Source organism: Melanostigma gelatinosum (genome assembly GCF_949748355.1).
Source record: "Melanostigma gelatinosum genome assembly, chromosome: 3".
Classification (NCBI taxonomy): Eukaryota; Metazoa; Chordata; class Actinopteri; order Perciformes; family Zoarcidae; genus Melanostigma; species Melanostigma gelatinosum.
Window position 1 is genome coordinate 3,709,351 of NC_136636.1, and position 20,028 is coordinate 3,729,378.

The window sequence follows — 20,028 nt, forward strand, 5'->3', positions numbered from 1 at the left end:
TTTCATTCTGATTCACAAACCAACACATCTAGTCAACAGAACCACTGACTACGCCTTTTCCCTTTGTCACGTTTAGCCAGTGTGTGTGTGTGAGTGTGTGTGTGAGTGTGTGTGTGAGTGTGTGTGTGTGTGTGTGAGTGAGGGGTCCACTGTGTGTGTAGATCCCAAAGCTAACATCCGTAGCTGGTAGATCCCAGCTGACAGAGCAGCGGCTCGCACTGATGGCATCATAATCCAGAGACAGGAAGTCGGATAAGTGTGTGAATACATCGCCAACACACACGCACACATAGCTGACATAGAGGGGCCCATTAAACCTCAGGGGGTCATAGGTTTGAATGGGCCGATCCAAGTATGACTTACAATACTTACAAGTTACAGTAAGTGGAGATGGTGATGTTATGTTGGCCACACCACAACGGAAAATAACTTTCATTCAAGATGTCAGACCAACCTCCCTGTGAGTCGGCTGATGAAGACAGATGGTGCACAAAGGCATCGGGGGAAGTCGGAGGGCTCAGAAGCTGGAGTTGTTCCACGGTAACGTTGGATCTTATCTCATTTGTTTATGCACTTGTTCCAGTAAGTACGCCAGGGGGATGCTCCCAGTACGGGGAAATTACTGCAGTCTCACCAAACGATGGCAAAAAAAGTAAAAGAAATGCGTATTTTTCAGCATCATAACTCAGTAGTTTATGTATTAAGAATGTTTAGAGGATATTAGTGACTATTGGGAATGACTTTTTTTACTAAATATCTGATGTGTGTTTATGATCTCGTTGAATGTTGCACAACTTTCTGTGTAGCCGTCCGAGCAGCGAATGAGAACGTTGCAGCTTTGGGAGTTAGTATTTGGCAAATTGAGAATGGGAGGACAGAGTGTGCTCAGTTTTCATTTGGGACATCAGCGATCTCACAGTTCAACTGTTCAAATGACAGGATCATCTCAAATTGTAATGTTCAAACCACGAGCTTTCCCCCCTGATCGGTCATCATAACACCTGTGTTCAACAGCAACACCTGTCATGGAGCACATATGATGTGTTCAAGTGATCATTTTTCTGAGAAATTTGGTTTTTAATGGAGATGCGAAGTCCCTCCCCTTGTGGTCGACCACCACAGGACCTTATTTTGGCCACAGTAGTCCTCTGCATGTGTGAATCTGTCTTTTTATTGAAAAAGTTCTGCAAATAGATGAGAGAGATTCGTTGTGAACCATTTGCAGGCAAAAACTCAAGTGTGTGTTCATCAATGTGCTGTGTTTTGCTGCCATGTGGGCTAATAACATAGCACGCCAGCTAGCTTCTGCTTCCTGTGATCACACGAGGAACTTCGCTCTGGTGTCGATCAACAACACCATCAGCTCCTATAAACGTAACGTGTTGAAGATCAGAAGAAATCACACTTAAACTTCACTTTTACAAGCAAACCGTTTTCTTCCATCATCGAGTCTGAACCCTGCAGACAGAAAACTGGCAGAGAAGTTTGTTTTTTCTAACCATCTCACTTCAAACAGCTGACCGCGACACACGACTGCCATTAACACAACCACCAAACACCCTGACACACACACACACACACACACACACACACACACACACACACACACACACACACAGAGAAACTGAGTCTGACCCTCATCAGTCTGCGGTGTAACTGCAATTGTGTACTTGTGAGGTCCAGATGTTTTCAAGAATTTCAGTGGAACATTTCTGATTTCTGATAATGTTTAGCTACGGTTACAGTACAAATCTGTGTCTGTGTGGCGTCACAGCCAAAGTGTGTGTGTGTGTGTGTGGGGGGGGGGATTAAAAGGGAGGTTCCTGTTATGATACTGTCATCCCAGTTCTGTTGCCGTCCAGTTGTGTAATTCCCACCCAAACAAATAATAAATCAGAAGAGAGTTTCTGTGGAAACACATTTACAGTATGTGGTAGTCGACCTCTGCATGTTGAACTAAAGCCAGAATAAAAGTCAGAACCTCAATACTTTATTTTTGGGTCCTGACTGAAAAGTGCTGCAAGCTGCCATTGAATGTCCTTCTTTGATCACATAGTTCCTGTTTCCAGTAAAACGTGACATTTTGTTCAGATGTTTATGTTTCGACATTTGAGAACTTTGGTTTCTTTTATGCAGAAGATATAAAAGAAGTTCGGCATCAAGAAATTGTTATTTTTGGTGTTGGATGTTGAAGTTCATGCATCGCGTTGGCACCAGCAGGTAAAGCGAGACTCCACCACGTCACCTGGATCTTGATCTGTGGTTCCCAACCGTCTCGGCTTGAGGCCCTTCAAATTTGGGGAAACACGTTTTGTTGCTGGTTGTCAGATGAGAGGCTCGATACCACCCTCATGTGTGTGTGCGATGAACATGCAGCATGGTTAGCTTAGCATAAAGACTGGAGAAAGCTAACCGGGGTCTGTCCAAAAGCAACAACATACCAGCGCCTCTGAAGCTCTGAAGCTCAGAAGTGGAGCGTGTGAGAGGAAGTGAGGTCTGGTTCATGCACCTGCAGCTGCTCATCCTCCTGATTGCCTTACAGGTGATCAGGTGGGCGGAGCTCTAACAGCAGTGAAACTGTGAGCACCTGAGACCTGCTGATCAGACTCCATCAGGGCTTCTGCCTCCTCGGCTCTCCCAGTGTGCTGTGGTTTGGTTTCTTCGTCATCTTGCACCACATTCCTCATCAACCAGCTTCACTCATGACCACATCCCATCTCTTCTGTGCAACTTAATTTGATTTGTTCGTGAAGTACTTATAATAGTACTTATAATAGGATGTTTTGTTCTCGTCTGTTAAATTATTTGCAACTATCAGGACATGTAATAGTGAGATCAATGTGCTACGCTGCATGTTGACAGACGTCACAAAATGTAAGTATGAGCTTCAAGGATTTTCAAACTTTAGGAATTTCACCTTGAGACATTATGCTTCAAACTATATACAAAGCAAACCTCAACTCAAAGTCTTCACTTGAACCACGAGCCAAAGTCTAAACCTTGCACCCTCTAAATAAACCCCTCGAACCCCCACCTTCAATCATCACCAAAAACCCACCAACCCGACACTCCAAGTTCAGAAAATAGACCCTTAAAACCCGACCAAACTACAAATTGAACCTAAACAACCACACAACAAATACAGAAACTCTTCTTCTTCTTCTACATTTTGAGTTTTTTCTCTCCTCGTGTTCTCCACCTCCTCCTCCCAGAGCCGGCCCTGATACTGCTCAGCTTCCTGTCTTTGAGATTAAACTCAATCAGGTCACACAAGATTGTATTTCTCATAATTATGTTGTAGGTTACTTCCAAGCTTCCCTAATGAATTTAAGGTGGGAGTAAATTACTTTATCTCTAATCAAATTAGCGAATGTTCCGATCGCCTGAAGTAAGCTAGCACTCTGCTCCAAGTTCCAACGGTTCGTATGACGCCTTACGAAAAAGCCACTCCTCGTGTTTCGTGTTTTCCTACGAATGCAGTCTTTTCAAACTAAACTCCTTCACAGGAAGCTCCTCAGTCCGGTTGACTGATGTAGGTCATACAGAGGCACCAGTATTAAACGGATATTGTTTCATAACCAGTTAGAAAGTTCCTCACAGTAACTTTAAGTAAAATATGTAGATACTGCCTCCAAAACTATGTGAATGTGTGAAGCAAACCTCAGCAAGTCAGATAAACCTGATGATGTCTTTCTGCTCCTGAGGACTTTAAATGTACATGCGATGGATATTAATATGATTCAGAGCCGAACGCACCACGCAGATAATTATGTTTCCAGTATCAAGAGAGAGAGAGAGACTGAGACTCAAGCCGGCTGTAATTGTATTCAGATGTTCTGTGTGTGGGGTACCATGGTTTGAATAGTAAGAACTAGGACAGTTTGAGGAACGCGGTCGCCATCTAGTGGATCAAATATAATATTTAAGAAAAGCAAGTTATAGCATTTAATAGACTCCCAATTAGTTTGATTTAAACAGATTCAGATGTTTGCAGAGATGTCCGAGGTCGGCCATGAGCCACACATGACTTCTGAGGTTCATTATCTTTATATATCTATAAATATGTACATATTAATATATATGCATATAAACATATATTATTTCTCTACTACGCATGTACATCTACTACATTCCTGTTTACATTACAGTTGATACATTTTGAATTTACTGTCCATCCGTCAACCACAAATATGTGTAATTCCATTTCATATATTTCAACTATTTTGTTTTTGAGCAGGTACTAGATCTTAAATATTGCACCTTTTAAATTGTAAAGCCATTAAATGTGAGATTGAATATAAATAACAAAACCAAAGTAAAGACATTCAGACAGGTGTCGCTGGTGTATTCAACATTTATTTTCTGTCATTTTAAAAACGGTTTGAGGACAATCAAAATATAAATACGTTTCTCACACACACACACACACACACACACACACACACACACACACACACACACACACACACACACACACACACACACACACACACACACACACACACACACACACACACACACACACACACACACACACACACACACACACACACGTTTCAAACGGTGCAACAACTCTCCTTCACGATCAAACCTCATCATCCAGATTTCAAAAGCGACTTAAAACACAGAGAGGAAACATTTCATCCTGGAGTTCATCAAAGAGTCTCTTTATGATATTCTTCATGCGACTTTCCGCAGTCACACGCGCTTCACTCCTGCTGTTACACGTTGTCTGTCAACGTAGTGAATCTGGAGAAGAAGTTGTGTTTCGTGTCGACGGAGTGGTTTAAATCTGAAGGTCCGGCTGTCTGAAGTGATAAGACGTATTCGAAAATAAAATGTGCATCTCTACTGGAACAAAGTCCTCCAGCAGGCGGGAAGTGATTTATTCTATGGTTCTAGTTTGTTCTGGTTCTAGTTTGTTCTGGTTCTAGTCTGGTTAGTGACGGACAGAAAGAGAAGATCTCCACCAAACAGGTGGCGAGTTTTAGTACAACTTGTTTGAAGAAGCTCGTCATTTCACCGCCCCAAACTCTGATTTATTTTAATTAGACAGTGAAGAAGTTGTTGCCTTTAATTTGCGGTTTAATTTATGTGTAAAAGCATGAACGATATTTAACACCTTCATGGTGTTGCATTCAAGAACACTGAAACATATGAGAGATGTGAGTAACACAGTAAGCAGACATGGACGTCCTGTAGAGGACGACGGTCCTTCAGCTTCTTTAACAAGTTCAAAGACATTATGATCGACACGAAAACTGACCGACAGTAAACATCTGGAAGTGGTGAAAAAAACAGATCATCTTAAAACAGACTTGTAAGAAGTGTGCAGACGCTCGTGATCGTCGTGGATAGCCAATCGGAGTGGAGCGACATCGAATGAATCAACGACTATCTCGATAATTAACTTTTTCATTCTCTCGTTTCAACTCGAAGAAATTGTTGCCATTTGTACGTTCTCCTGGGTGAAAGTAGTGTGTTTGTTTCTGGCTTGTTATGCTCGTTATTTCACCTCCTAACTTTAAATAACTGTCACTCGCCGTACTCCGCCTCTCGCTCCACGCTTCGCTCGCCGTACTCCGCCTCTCGCTCCGCGCTTCGCTCGCCGTACTCCGTCTCTCGCTCCGCGCTTCGCTCGTCGTACTCCGTCTCTCGCTCTGCGCTTCGCTCGTCGTACTCCGTCTCTCGCTCTGCGCTTCGCTCGCCGTACTCCGTCTCTCGCTCCGCGCTTCGCTCGCCGTACTCCGTCTCTCGCTCCGCGCTTCGCTCGCCGTACTCCGTCTCTCGCTCCGCGCTTCGCTCGCCGTACTCCGTCTCTCGCTCCGCGCTTCGCTCGCCGTACTCCGTCTCTCGCTCCGCGCTTCGCTCGCCGTACTCCGTCTCTCGCTCCGCGCTTCGCTCGCCGTACTCCGTCTCTCGCTCCGCGCTTCGCTCGCCGTACTCCGTCTCTCGCTCCGCGCTTCGCTCGCCGTACTCCGTCTCTCGCTCCGCGCTTCGCTCGCCGTACTCCGTCTCTCGCTCCGCGCTTCGCTCGCCGTACTCCGTCTCTCGCTCCGCGCTTCGCTCGCCGTACTCCGTCTCTCGCTCCGCGCTTCGCTCGCCGTACTCAGTCTCTCGCTCCGCTCGCCGTACTCAGTCTCTCGCTCGCCGTACTCCGTCTCTCGCTCGCCGTACTCCGTCTCTCGCTCTGCGCTTCGCTCGCCGTACTCCGTCTCTCGCTCTGCGCTTCGCTCGCCGTACTCCGTCTCTCGCTCTGCGCTTCGCTCGCCTTACTCCGTCTCTCGCTCTGCGCTTCGCTCGCCGTACTCCGTCTCTCGCTCTGCGCTTCGCTCGCCGTACTCCGTCTCTCGCTCTGCGCTTCGCTCGCTGTACTCAGTCACTTGCTCGTTCCAGCAACTTTCTTAAATGTCGCTGATTTTGAAATCATTGTAAACTGAAGATCTTTGGAATTTTTTCGTCTGTTGGTCGGACAAAACAAGAAGGTGTCTCTGAAGTTTGAGTGTAGCAACATGATGGAGAAAAAGAGCATCACGGTAAATTACTGTTTGTTACAGTTTACGTCTGAAGTTGCTTTTCTTAACATATAGAAATAAAAATGACTGATTTCAGTTAACGCACCGAAAAATGCAAAACCACCAGTGTGGTCTTTTCAGGAACACAAGAGCCCCAAACCTTTTAACCGACAATATCACCACACTGAGAATAAACACAGAGAGGCGAACGTCAACATGTGGGTCTCATCTGGCGGCTCGACACGCGAGTCAGGAATAAAGTGAGAATAAAACAGACGTTTACGTCTTCTCGTGGTCTGGAGCTTCCTGTCAGACCGGTCGTTAAACCTCAGCTTTCAGATGAGGAAAACACTTTTTTTGAAAGATCGTCATCTGAAAGCAACTGGTTACGTTATGACCCATAAACATTCCCAACTCCCACAGACCAAATCAAAACATATATTAAACAGAACAGAGAAACGTATGGCAGTCTAACAGGGCAAATGGTTTCTGTCCCATGGAATGAAAGAAAGGACAGACGGATAGAAGCAGCCTTTTTACAGATTTCACAAAAAAACAACACTTTTAACACTTTGACTCAGTGCTGCGCTCGACGTGGTGGATTCACAGTGTTTAGCTGTTTCCTTCCGTTCTCTGAGGCAGTGGCGGATGGGTCTGTACAATATTTACACTCCTGAATACAAAACAAAAAGAGGTACAAATCATAAAGAGAGTTCATCTTCAAATCGCTGCACGAGTGAACAAAAAACTAAATTAGGAAATAGGATAATTTAGTCAATCAAGGAGGTAAGATCCCCTAAAACAGAGCCTGGGTTAAAGGACTAAACGGCGCAGGTGAGGACGGACGCGGACGAGAGGGCGGTCTGACACTTCTGTTGTTGAAATCACAGGAAGCTACTGTGATTTGTGTAGATGTAGATGTATGACACTGTGGTGGACACACATTGGCCCGGCTCCAGATCTCACACAGACGTGGCTTGCCGGTCAGCCAATCAGAGCTTTGCTCGTCACGACTAAGAACGTGGACGTCGTGTTCCTAGGTCTCAAAATCACAGCGGGATAAAATTGGCACAAAAACAGAGTTTGTTGTGAAATGGACGTGAATTCAAATCAAGATAAATGACGCTTTAACTTCTCCGATCAACCGCTGCCACGGCCTCTTTGTTACCCGAACACGTTGTAATATGGACGTTATTTTTTATATCTGGTGGAAGAGCCTCGCATGAAGGAGACCGTCCTCCATCAGACAGCATCTCTGCTTTTCTGACTACTTATCACATCCTGCTCACGGTGGCTGTGACGTAAAAGAGGACTGACATCGGTTGTTCAAAATGAAAACCCCGGTTGAAGTATTTGTTGAACAGAAAGTCTTTAAGGGAACACGTCACCCACAGTGTTTCAACCGCTCACAACATGAGCACCGGATGATTCTGTTCTCACGGTCACAGGAAGCAGAGAGGAAGAGCTGTTTCTTCTTCTGCTGCAGCTTTCACATCGCTCTTGGCTTTGAACCGGTGTTTATCTGATTGGAATCTTAATTCAAGGATTGCGTATTTAAATGTTTAAACATTGACTTCTCGAAAGAAACAGACACAATGAGTGTGTGTGTGTGAGTGTAGACGGTGATCTTCTGTATTTTTCTGCTTTGTCAACAAATCCCATGAAAAGACGAGAGCCAACACCGACGCCATAGTCGGCCCCGGCTCTCTGTTCCTGCTGAAGGCTGATCTTAACCACTCAAACAGGAATAAATGGTGCATTTGTTGGGGACTATTTTCAGCGGCGGATTAATCCACGTGTGGTGCTCTAGTGAGCGGCAGCAGGACGGTGTGTGTGTGTGTGTGTGTGAGAGCGATCGAGTCAGAATAAACTACAGTGTGTGTTCACAATGAAGGAAAGTGTCCCCAGTGCAACAGTGAGACTCATCGTGTGTTTTTAATATGTTTTTGGACGACAATGGTGCGCTATGACACAGAGGAATAAGATATGTGGATACAAAGACAAGTTAGCAGGATAAGTTGTTGCTGGTTTTGCTTACTTCATGGGATTTGTTGACAATAAAAAGTATAAAATATGACAACTTATCCCTAAAGGCGTCTCCATATATTTGTTGTATTGAGAGATCTTTGCCTGTCTGTGATTCTGCTTAAAAGAAATGTTCGCGCAAACCAGGTTGTATGATTTTGGGTGACGTGTTCCATTGAAGTCTGATCTTCGCCCCTCTGGATCCTCTAACGGACATTCAGTGTGGCGGCGGTCGTTAAACAGGAAGTGAGGGAAGGAGGTTTCCTCCTTTCCCCACCGAGGCGCTTCTGGAGGCAGACGAAGCGTCGTCGTCGTCGTCCTCCTCCTCTCTGATTCTGAACCCGTCGGCATCGAAATTAAACAGCGGAGAGCGAAAAAAAAAGTCCCACAAGTTCCTCTCCAGTGCTTTAGAACCTCTCTGTGTTCCGTCACTCCATCTGACAGAAGACAGAAAGACAAACTGCTTCTCTCTCCGTCTGTCTGTCTGTCCCTCTTCTGTCCATTTTGCACCGTGGAGGCCGGCGGGGGGGGGGGGGGGGGGGGGGGGGGGGGGGCGTTAGGATGCCTTGCCCAACTCTATCTTCTTCTGGATGACCCGAGCCGAGTGGTAGATGAGCGAGTCGATCAGACCGGCCACTGCAGGAGAAGGAGAGTCCGATTTAATCCGCTGCATTTACATTTCGACTCGCTCTCACGCGTCGTTAGTCTGCGGTACGTTATGATGTCACACGGACGCACTGACCTGTAAACACGCCTCCAATGATGGCACAAACTCCCGTTAAGAAGTGTGTGAATGATCTGAACAGAACGAGAGAGAAGATGCATTGAGTAAGAACATTTAAAGAACAATTGTACTTTTATTGCCATGAATGTGCATCCTCCGGACAGATTGGTAATTCAAATTTAGCTGTTAAATCTTGTCATTAATGTCACTTAAACCTATTTCCCCTTTAAAAAGGCAGATTGCAGCTCAAGCGAGGACACTTTGTTGTTCTGATCTTAACTTTCTCCGACTAGTTTTGGTACGGTGGGCTCAAACCAGCGAGCCACGTCTGATTCAACTAGCGCTCCCAACGTCAGATAACTGTGTGGCTGAGCAGCGTAAACGCGATGAATGTGTGTAGTGTAATGTGTGTAACTGAGCGTGTGTTTCATGTAAATAGTAAAAGAGTGTAATTAAAGCCCCCCCATGAACACCATGCAAGGCAACGTGTCCTGCAGCCATACGTTCTACATTGAAGTCCTGTTTTCAGAGATCCATAAAGGGAAATCTGTCATTTTAACAGCGTCAGAGTGAATAAAATGATGAAATGTTGTGTTCACAAACAGCAACCGACAAATGTTCCTCATTGTGCCTTTAAAAGTGCCTCTTTAATACCGTTGTTTTATCGATTCATTCAGTCTCTGGTTGGTCCCAAATCTTGACTAAAGCCATATGAATCAGACACTGAGTGAATTATTCGTTTTCAACTGGTTGAATGGAAAAAATATTGAATGAAAAATGTCTTGAATCATTTCAAACACTTTCCCAAAATAACGTAATCTCAAACTCAGATCATGACTGTAGGTTTTTTCTCTCTTCTCATATGTTGCGTCAACGGAAGTCTTCACGGTGGTCTAACGGACCGCAGCTCCTGTGGTGTCCTACCTGTGCTTCTCTGTGAATTTAACCATCATGGGCGACAGCTCGTATAAAACAAACACGCCCGGCAGGCCCTGGTCTCCTATCAGCCCGTTGGCCACTTTCTCGTGTCTGGTGACGGAGAACTGGTTCGTTTTTACCACCTGCAGAAATAAAGAGACAACAAAACAGGTTAGATTCAGCCTGTTGCAGCTCTCAGGTAAACATTAGATTAGATGGGGTGAGACAACTTAAAGTAAAGTCTCATGATGAAAAGAAAAGGATTGAACAGCACCAAGCGTTCATAAAACGATTAAACGCAACACTTCCTTCTAAATGAGTCACTTTAACATTTCGGAGTGACATGAAAGAGGACATTTAAAGATTAGCTCACCTCTCCATCAGTTTTCACGTAGATGGTGGGAACAATCTTCACAAAATACTGGTACATCATTGATGCTGTGGGAAGAGAAAGGAAGCCCTTGTTAAAACTCAAATACATGTTTTGGGGTTTGGGTTTTAGTTTGTTTTTATTATTATTTTTTAGACGATGATATTTCTACTAAGTAACATTTTGAATTCAGGACTTTTACTTGTAATGAAGTAACTTTATTCTATAAGACACCACTGGAGACTCTTGAACTGATTACATAATTAAAATCGAAATAAAATCGAAATAACAGCATTACTAAAATGCATTAGCATTACTAAAACTAAACACTGTGTGGCGGTGTTTGTTTTTCTCATGTTTCTCCTCCAGGCTCATTCCTCCTCTTTATCCTCCATCTTTCTCTCCTTCCGGTTATGGAGTTCTGCTAGAAAGACATTTAAACGCAGCTGAGCTCTACAACTACGAGAATCCTCCAAATTAAGAACCATAATAAACCGAACTTATTTTAAAACACACACTTCAAGGTAAGGTCGTATTTACAGAATGCGTTGATCCAAAATAAACCGTTTTGTCGGTGAAAACGTGCCGTGTTTATGTGTCAAGGCCACAGGTTTAACGTTCCATAGCGTTAGCGTGTCATCTAGCATGCTAAGCTAGCACGTCAGTTAGCATGCTAAGCTAGCACAACAAACGTATCTGGTGCATTTTACAGAATTATTAACGAATGCGGTATTGTATAGTTACCGTGTAAAAACTACAGTGACGCAAATGGCTGGGTTATTTTTTCTTACACAGCTGTGCTAGCTAACATTAGCCCAGCTCGCTCCCGTTAGCCTGGCTCACTGGCCAATGCAATAAGAGCGATTAACCTAAAATCACAGATTTAGCAACACAACTTAATAATTAACCAGGAGCTTAACTACCACATGTTTTTAGTTCGTGGTTAGTGTAGATTACCAGCTTAGTAACCACTAAATGGACTACAGCGACAGGTTAAGTTCGTATAATAAATGACTAGTAGCACGCTAGATACAAAGGTCAAATGTCCGACTTGTTGTCCGTCCCGTGAAGCAACATTACTAAGAGTCAGCTGCTATCTTCTAGTGATGAAGCTCCAGCATGAATAATGTAATCAAGGGTCTGGGCGTTTCTTCTACACATGTTTTAGTAATAGTCACATTGGTCTTGCTCAGCAACCTTCAGACCTGTTCAGTATTTTAGTTCCTGATACAGATCAGAACTGTGTCTCACTTCCTGTCTATCTCATCTCTATTTATTCTTCCTCTCCTGTTCCAGATGCCCGTGGCTGTAGGTCCATACGGACAGACCCAGCCCAGCTGTTTTGACCGGGTCAAGATGGGCTTCATGATGGGGTTTGCAGTGGGGATGGCTGCTGGCGCCATGTTCGGCACCTTCTCCTGTCTCAGGTGAGTCTGCACCCAAAATATTCTGCTTTTATAGGAACAGTAACTGCACATGTGGCGAGATTGAGAATATGGACCTGGTTTCGTTTTCTTTCCCTGGTTTTAAAAACTGAGCCAATCAGAGCTTTGTAGGCTGAATATTGACGTGAAACAAAATGGCTAACATGTTCAGTCGACACTAAACTAAAACTGTCTCCTCTGCCTCAAGGGTCGGCATGCGCGGCAGGGAGCTGATGGGAGGAGTGGGGAAGACCATGATGCAGAGCGGCGGGACGTTCGGCACCTTCATGTCCATCGGGATGGGCATCCGCTGCTGAGGACGAGGAGGGACGACCTCCTGCTCACAGTCACTCGGCTATGAGTCTTTTCCAGTAACTACAGCCGTCTGTCCGCTCGACGCAGTCACGCTCTCAACCCGCCGGCTAGTTTTGTCAATAAATGTTCACATTCGTCAAAATGGTTTTCAGAGTGGATGTGTTACTTTGTGATGTCGCCAGAGTTTCTCTGCTTAGTTAGTAATTCTACAGGAGAACATCGGTCTCTTACGATGCAGCTTCTCTCCGATTTTGAAGTTGGTGCAAAACGCAGCGATAGAAAGAATCTAAGGGTCTGACAAGAAAAACCTCAAGTTTAGTCCAAATGTAGGAAACTGGAGTTAAACCAGAAGAAGGGTGATTGTCACATCTCTTCCATTTGGGTTAAATTCAGTGTTTCAGTCATTTTCAGGATCGGGTGCAAATGTGCTTTTATTATTATGGACGCTGTTATAAAACTTGTTATCGATGCACAGTAGTTGGGGAAAATGTACACATTTTGTACACATTTTGGGTACTGTCCACGCAGATGAAGAAATCTACCTCAAATTACATCCTCTGCTTTGAAAAATTCGACGAAGCACCGACGTTATAAAGTTCAGATTCAGTGGAATGAGGCATTATTTTTTTAAAGAACTCATTTAGTTTGAACACTGAACTTTGGTGCTACACTGCAGCTTATTTCACTTTGTATAGAAAACATTTCGACGGTGACCGACCTTGTGGCGCCGTGACGTCCGTCTCGTCCAGAGGGTTCACGATGCCGGGGTAATCTTTACCGAACGACAGGTGTTTTATCAGATGGGTCATGTTTATCTGCAGGACGACGGACAAGAGGGGTACACTTCAACTCTTCATAGCAGTTAGCATCAAGTAAACTCTTTATATTGTATTATCTGACAGTCAACTTTCTAAACTGTAATGTACCAAATAATATTTAAACAAGCAAAGAAAATACACACATTTGTTACAACATAAGTTTTAGAAACTGAAACTAGCATCAGTAGAAACACTTACGTTGTCTAAGCCGAAACTCTGCAGGTCGTGAACTGCAAACACACAGAAAACATTTCACATCACTTCACGTGTTGATTCCAGAAGCTTTAAAACACATTTAGTAAAGGAACGGGAGGGAGTGTGTCTGAAGCTACAGATCTGTCAGAAATGTGAGTTGTTGATCAGTTTGTGGTTGATTATTGCCCATTGATTCAGGTCATGTGCAGATGACAGTCACAAACGCACACGTTCATGTCGGTGTTAGTCGCCGCATGTCACGTCTGAGGTGCTTTTCATTATGCGAACGTGTCTCCTCGCTTCCTTCCTCCCGGCAAGGATGGAGGAGACGTTCTCATGTGGAGGTGCGGCTTTTATATACGTCACGCCAATCGGTAAAAGACTTCCACGTAGGATGCACCCGTGTTTCCTCGCCACCACGATCTCAGAGCAACGTGGACGCCAGGAAGCAACGCGTAGCATTCTGAAAAGCACCCGCTGGTCTCCGCTGGCTGAGCTCTGACCTCCCTTACATGTGGTTTGCATTCATAAACAGTGTTTTGAGGCAGTTTTGGACTTAAATTGTTACGACTTATCACGCTGAGACTGATGTGACGTTAGACCGTACAGTCATATGGGTTAGCGTGCCCTTCCACAGGTCTGCTAAGGAGGATTTAACACTCAATATTAGAGCAGCTTCAGTCTAATATTTTTTTTCAAAGGGGAAACAAACTGGATTCTCAAAATCGACGATCATCGTGTACTTAAATTCTATCTTTGTAAAAAGTTGTCATTTACTAAATAATTGTATACTAGCAGTACGTTGTGTTCATGTGTCATAAACAGGTAACTGTACAGGAATGAGCCGTCAGTGACGTTTCTAGGTATTTATAAGATTTAAGAGAAAACTGCAAAGAAAGATGGACTTACTTTCCACAGCGTGCACTGCAGAAAGAAGAGAGAAGAGTCACTAGAATGATGCAGGTAGACAACAAACCACGTGATGTTAATGTGTATGAGGGGCTGCACAACTCTGACAAAACATGATTCTTAATATTTCATATTTTTACAAATGAAATATTAAAACGAGCAGTGGCGCATGAGGACCCATCTTTTTAAAACTTACCTCAGGCTTTCGTGCTCACCATGTGGTTGGTTTCAAAGTATTAAAAGTTGATTTACAAGCTGGAGATTTTACACAACGCCAGATATTACAGTGCAGAGGATTATGTTTCATTCTGTGGCAAAGAGAGGGAGCTTTTGAAAATATGTATCGCCTGTCAGGGTGGTCGTGCAGCCCCCAAACACATGACACTTTAAGGTCAGTCCAGAGACGATGGAGGGAGTTTGGGACCAGAATGAGGCGGATTTATTTCAGCCGGAGTCTCGTTTACTGTCAGATCCTTCAGCGAGAGTGATTCTTGTCTCTTGTTTCGGCTGCTACGCGTTCAAATATAAGACCGGAAGAAATCAATGTAACACGTTCAACCACATTCATTTAGAGAGCAGAGGACGACATGTTCAGGGAAGAAAAATAACAGCTCAGACTTCAGACACCTGCACGGCTTTAATCAACCTGCCAGATTGATGTTTAACGACCTGAAGACTTATCAAACTCAGTGGCCAACTTCTCCTCTGTAGTGGCCAACTGCAGGTTAGTTCAAATTAGAAGCAGCGTGTAAATTGTGGCTCTTTTCCTGCCGAAGGGGCCGCGAGAGAAGATTCATTTGAGCATTTGTTAGTTTTCTTGCTCTGGTTTAATGTGCAGATGAGAGGAACTTTAGCAAGCAGGTGAGACGGGACGGTCAAGTCAAGATAATAACAATGAAGAACAAAACTAAAACACAATGAAGGCAAACGTCGGCAACAGCAGTCAAAGGAAAGGAAGCGAAGAGGAGACGTGCAGAGGAAAGGAAAGTGTTCGCTGATGTATCCGGTGATAATGTTCTTGGCTTTATCGAAATGAAATGGTGCCGGTGAGAGCGGCTGCGTTTGGTTTGTTAGCTTCTGTTTGGTTTCGGGTGTTGAGTCAAAGAAATCCTTAATGAGGCTTCTTCACTCAAACAGATCTGGACAGAAACACTGACATCTCATTAAAATGGTCAAATTATAATTATTATTAACACTCTATAACACTTGCATTAGCCTTGAAGAGCGTTTATCAGTCAAACTCTACTGCGCTGTGGAAACAGAGGAACGATGTCATCGAGTGACGGAGGTCACAGGCACGTTTTTTAAAAGTTAAAAAGTTATTTTTAAATCAAACTACGCCGACTCTCTGATAAAGACTGAGATGTGGTTTAAACCTAAAATAAACTTCAGCTAAGAGAGATATATATATATACATATATATACATACACATACATACATATACATATATATATATATATATATATATATATATATATAAACTTCATTATTCATAGCGTCAACAGAAGTGAACCGTCTGTGAGCTGCTGCCTGTGGAACAGAACTGCAGCGCTGCACCAACATCTTTATGATCAAACTACGATCATCACACTGAAACGTGTTCAGACAGGAATCACGCTGACTCAGCATGGAATCAGACCTGATTGTGTTTAACACCCCGAGTTGTGATTCATGAATGATTTGTGAATGAGTGTGTGGATGATGAATGGATGAGAGAACTAAAGATAAAAGCACTTAGTAGTCAAACGTTTCTGAGCACCCTTTATTATGCATTCTTATTTCAGCATTTTGGAGTTTAAGCGATGCACTCGATGTCTGTAAGTGCTCCGATTGATCGGCTGATATTTGTCCTAAATAGTTTGATCGGCGGTCTCTGTAAGCGCTCTAGAAGGCTTCAAACAGACCCTGTAATCGACTGCTTCATGGATCGGTCCTGATATCCAATGTCATCCCCAGCATGACATATGTTTACTTAACAAATGAAACTGTGACTTGAATGCGACTAGCCTGGACTACTGGACCTGACCTCAGGCCCGGCTTCTTGTGTGTGGAGCATCTTCACCAGTAAACAGATGCCGACAAAGACTAAAATCTTTTTAGTTTGTGATTTACTGCAGTCTTAAATCCAAGCAGGTCTCTAAAGTCTGTGTGTCTTTAAAGGTAGTTTTAAAAAGGTGTAAACTTCACCGTGCATATGTTCGGAACAAAGTGCTGCAGTTTGACCATAGAATAGATATCTGGATGTGATCTGACACCGGGTGTTCAGAAGCCTTTGGCTGGTTCTGGGTGTGCGTGCAGAGGACGAGGTCTCACCGTGGACATGAGACTGCTGGAAACTTTTTCCCGGAGCGAAGTGGAAATTTCCGGCCACCTGAGAAAACAAAGAGGAGGAGAAGGTAAATAAAACATAATCAACACAGTATAAAAAGGGCCAAACAAGATAAAGTCACATGAGAAGGTTGTTCTGTTATAAAACCTTTGGTCACGATCATCTATTGTCATTCTGAAACACAAGCTTCCCTCTGACCTCCTCCTCCGTCTGTCATCACACGAACGGTGAACAGGTGTTTGTATCATTGTCAACTGAGTTCTTCTTGTTCCTGAATTTTTATATTTCCACTTGTTAAACTTCCACATTTTCTTCTGAACATTTCTCCCAAACCTCCCGGACGTCCTGCAGAGAACAAGAAGATGAGATGAGTCGTTCACCTTGTTGACCTCCAGGAAGCCGTAGACCTGGCAGCCTTCGTTCTTCTGCTCCTGCATCTTCTGGGAGAAGCCCTCCCTCTTGCACTGCTCGATGGTGTCGGCGTTCTTGAACGCCCAGCCTCGCCGCCGGTACGCCTCCCGCACGTCGTCACAGGTGTTACAGCATCTGCACACAAACGCATAATAAAAGGAGAAACAAATAAAGATTTTTTTCACACATTCGTGTGTCTTTTCTTTCCAACACAACACATTTTTCATCGTCTTACTTGAGGTCTTCGGTCTCGGCTCCGTAGCAGCTCTCACATCTGTTTGGGTCCAGTGAACTGGGGTCAAACACTTCACCGTCGTCCGCCATACCGAGGTCTACGCACGACAACGCAAAACCAGCATTTAGTTTAACTTAAAGACACTTAAACTGTATTACAATCGTTGTTCCCATACATGGAATTTGACTCCCAGAAATGAGTCAGAACTTTTGCACATGTGGTTCCCTGGACGGGTTTTTGATGTTCGATGTTTGAAATCAGGTCTGTGGTTAACACAAGCTGAAGAGATTCTCTTGTGAATTCTGAAGCGTTTACACGTCGTTATAAAGTCTGAATGGGACTACAACACTCGGACGAATCCGCCTTCACAGCTCGTTGTGTTCATACTCGCCCTCATGCGGCCGTGGTTTACGTTAGCTTTTTACTTCTGGTAATTGCGTTCACGCTTCAAAAATCATAAAAGCGTTGATCACTTGTGAAATAGATCTTGCTGAACAAAGCGTGTCAGTATCACAAACGTCTGTTTGCCACAGAGCTTATTTTCTGCACTAACCCCAGAATGCAACACAAGAATCTTTTTGGCTGTTTGTTGAGGGAGCCAGTGAGACGCTAACTTCCTGGTTGGCCCACAAAACTACATCATCCCTGCAGCGCTCTATTCAGCAGCACTGAGCTGCTGCGAAGCGCCTTTGTGTCTCGTAATAGAGTTTAAGTTGAACCCTTCAGTCTAAAACAAAACAAAACGTCTTATTGTCTTACTTCAGCAGCATTCCAGTGTCATCTGTTAAAGTGCTGCGCTGTCAAATCAAACATATGCAGCTCAACTTTCCAGCTCCACCACCTCGCTGTGTGCAGCTTCTAGGGTTCCGTCAACTCCGCTGTTTACCAAAGGAAGAGGAGCAAACACTCACGCCAGCCTTCCTAAATCCTACTTCTACGACTCACATGTACCTGTAGCCACCTGACCACATCAGCGCACCACCTGTCGACCCTCGATGAGAGTCCGGAGCTCAAATGTCGGAGTAAAGTCAAAGTGTACCGTGTTTGTCTGCCTCGAGGGTCACAGCTTTCAGGTCCGTGTCCAGCCGCTGTTTGAACAGATTGTGCTCCACGTCCAGCTGCTGCTCGCCGGCCACGTCCATCGCATCTATACTGAGATCTGAAGGGTTACAGAACGGGAGAGGGTTGCTTGTGAGCGGCATGTATTTGTCGTTAGCGTGCAGCCGAAGCGGCGAGGTCAACAGCGGTGCAACTTACAGGCGCAGGGCATGTGAGGGAAAATCACGTCGATGTTGATTTTCAGTTTGTCGCCTCGCGACGTGTCGACGTAAAGCTCGGGGTGAACCTGCAGCGAACACACGATGTTATTCAGTCGCAACACAAACATGTCGATGCTGATGCATGGTCTAAATCTATACATTTTAACGGGATTTTCCTCCCAAAAAACAAGGTAAATACACTCATACTGACCTTACTATATAGATAAACAACATTTCACTCCATGAAACAAAAAATGTCAACTGACATCAGCTTATCTCTGTTGAAGTCTGATTTAAAAGATGTGCAGTGTACGACTCTCTTACACAGTTAGAAATGATAAATGGGTCATAGAAAATGATATAACAATAAAAACTACCACAGTTAACAAGGCAGCAGTGACTTAGCATTTATATTTTAGGATAATGTAACGTTGCATAAGAGTTTTGACCACTTAAGTTGTGCATGTGCTACCCTGTGACATAACCGACAGCAGCCTGTTCAAAGCACTTTGGTCCATAAAGAACCATTTGAACATCAATATGATCGTGGACATATTTCAGCCCTTTCAGGTGGTAAAGTGATCAGTTCGGGGGAGCTCTGGTGGATCGTCTATCTGCTGTGAATGTCAATAACTTCTAATAATGTAATCGCCCAACGTGACCTCACTGTAATCTGGATAACCACACACGGGTTATTGTGTCACGTTGAATTCCACCCAGAGAATCCTTCCCAGTAAAGGACGTGTGTGTGTGTGTGTGTGTGTGTAGTAATCATGTGCTGTGTGATGAACTCACCTCTTTCGTGAGATAGTACTGTAGCTCAGAGATGAACAGGATCAACATGATGACTCCGCTGATGACCGTCACTGCACAGACACAAAGAGGAAGTGTGTGTGTTTGTGTCACAGTTGAGACGAGTTGTTTTACAGCAAGGTGGTTAAAACATGCACCACCACTGGCATCAGCCTACACAGGAAGTATGCGGAATAAATGCCTGAAAGTAAGTTGATATCACATTTTAAATACATCTTCAGTCTATATTTGCGTTTCTTATCATTAGCCTAGTTGATATGTGGCTCTAATATATTGAATTAAAACAGTTTAATGCGTCTATTCTGGATAAAATATAACGTTATGACTAACATAGTATTATTAATAATACATTTTATTTGTATGGCGCTTTAAAAAAGGTACTCAAAGACACTTGACATGGTAAAAACAGAAACAGAATTAATTAAAATAAAAAACCAAACCGATGACATCATAACAGTAAGAAACAACGCGCGTGTTTAAAATATCTTTATGATTTTTTTGCAGGAGGAATGATTGAGTTAGCCTTGTTGTTAGCCGCAGCAGCAGCTAACATGCCGCTCTGACAGATTCAATTCATCGAATTAAAAGAGGTTTGAAGCGGCTCACCTGTCGCTCCTCCCCACGTCTTCACTCGGAAATCCTCCAGAGTTTTGGGATAAGCGTCAAACTGTTTCAGCTTATTTAACGCGTCCATTTTTCTAAGCGACAGAACCACCGCTGAGCACAAACGTTGCCGACAGATTCCTGCAACACACACACACGTCAGT

At 44.0% G+C, this 20,028-nt stretch overlaps 2 protein-coding genes across 4 annotated transcripts; one reads left to right on the forward strand and one right to left on the reverse strand.

Moving 5' to 3' along the window:
• Positions 1-395: 395 nt before the first annotated feature.
• Positions 396-12,438, forward strand: romo1 (reactive oxygen species modulator 1). 2 transcript variants are annotated; one of them, XM_079265828.1, is made up of 3 exons: positions 396-540; positions 11,849-11,979; positions 12,185-12,438. In XM_079265828.1, the coding sequence occupies exons 1-3, from the start codon at positions 442-444 to the stop codon at positions 12,291-12,293; spliced, it is 339 nt and encodes a 112-aa protein (XP_079121954.1). In that variant the 5' UTR covers positions 396-441; the 3' UTR covers positions 12,294-12,438. The 2 variants fall into 2 exon arrangements, with proteins under 2 accessions (XP_079121954.1, XP_079121955.1); XM_079265829.1 differs by lacking the exon at positions 396-540 and adding an exon at positions 10,947-11,076.
• Positions 9,091-20,002, reverse strand: ergic3 (ERGIC and golgi 3). Of its 2 annotated transcripts, XM_079265821.1 has the most exons (14): positions 19,868-20,002; positions 19,244-19,314; positions 18,447-18,534; positions 18,229-18,348; positions 17,190-17,286; positions 16,924-17,089; positions 16,528-16,585; positions 14,214-14,228; positions 13,308-13,339; positions 13,010-13,106; positions 10,556-10,620; positions 10,189-10,325; positions 9,283-9,338; positions 9,091-9,176 (listed from the first exon to the last, which is right to left on the reverse strand). In XM_079265821.1, exons 1-14 carry the CDS (start codon positions 19,953-19,955, stop codon positions 9,097-9,099), a joined length of 1,170 nt encoding a protein of 389 aa, XP_079121947.1. In that variant the 5' UTR covers positions 19,956-20,002; the 3' UTR covers positions 9,091-9,096. The 2 variants fall into 2 exon arrangements, with proteins under 2 accessions (XP_079121947.1, XP_079121948.1); XM_079265822.1 differs by lacking the exon at positions 14,214-14,228.
• Positions 20,003-20,028: the final 26 nt, after the last annotated feature.

What these genes read in the sequence shown, in the direction of transcription:
- romo1 (XM_079265828.1), top strand. Translation starts at nt 442, where the DNA reads ATGTCAGACCAACCTCCCTGTGAGTCGGCTGATGAAGACAGATGGTGC. An exon ending in GAAGCTGGAGTTGTTCCACG is followed by an intron (nt 541 to 11,848) that starts GTAACGTTGGAT and finishes CTCCTGTTCCAG; the next exon opens with ATGCCCGTGGCTGTAGGTCC. An exon ending in GGCACCTTCTCCTGTCTCAG is followed by an intron (nt 11,980 to 12,184) that starts GTGAGTCTGCAC and finishes CTCTGCCTCAAG; the next exon opens with GGTCGGCATGCGCGGCAGGG.
- ergic3 (XM_079265821.1), bottom strand. Translation starts at nt 19,955, where the DNA reads ATGGACGCGTTAAATAAGCTGAAACAGTTTGACGCTTATCCCAAAACT. An exon ending in CCTCGAGGCAGACAAACACG is followed by an intron (nt 17,287 to 18,228) that starts GTACACTTTGAC and finishes TGTCGTGCGTAG; the next exon opens with ACCTCGGTATGGCGGACGAC. An exon ending in GCCGAGACCGAAGACCTCAA is followed by an intron (nt 17,090 to 17,189) that starts GTAAGACGATGA and finishes GTTTGTGTGCAG; the next exon opens with ATGCTGTAACACCTGTGACG.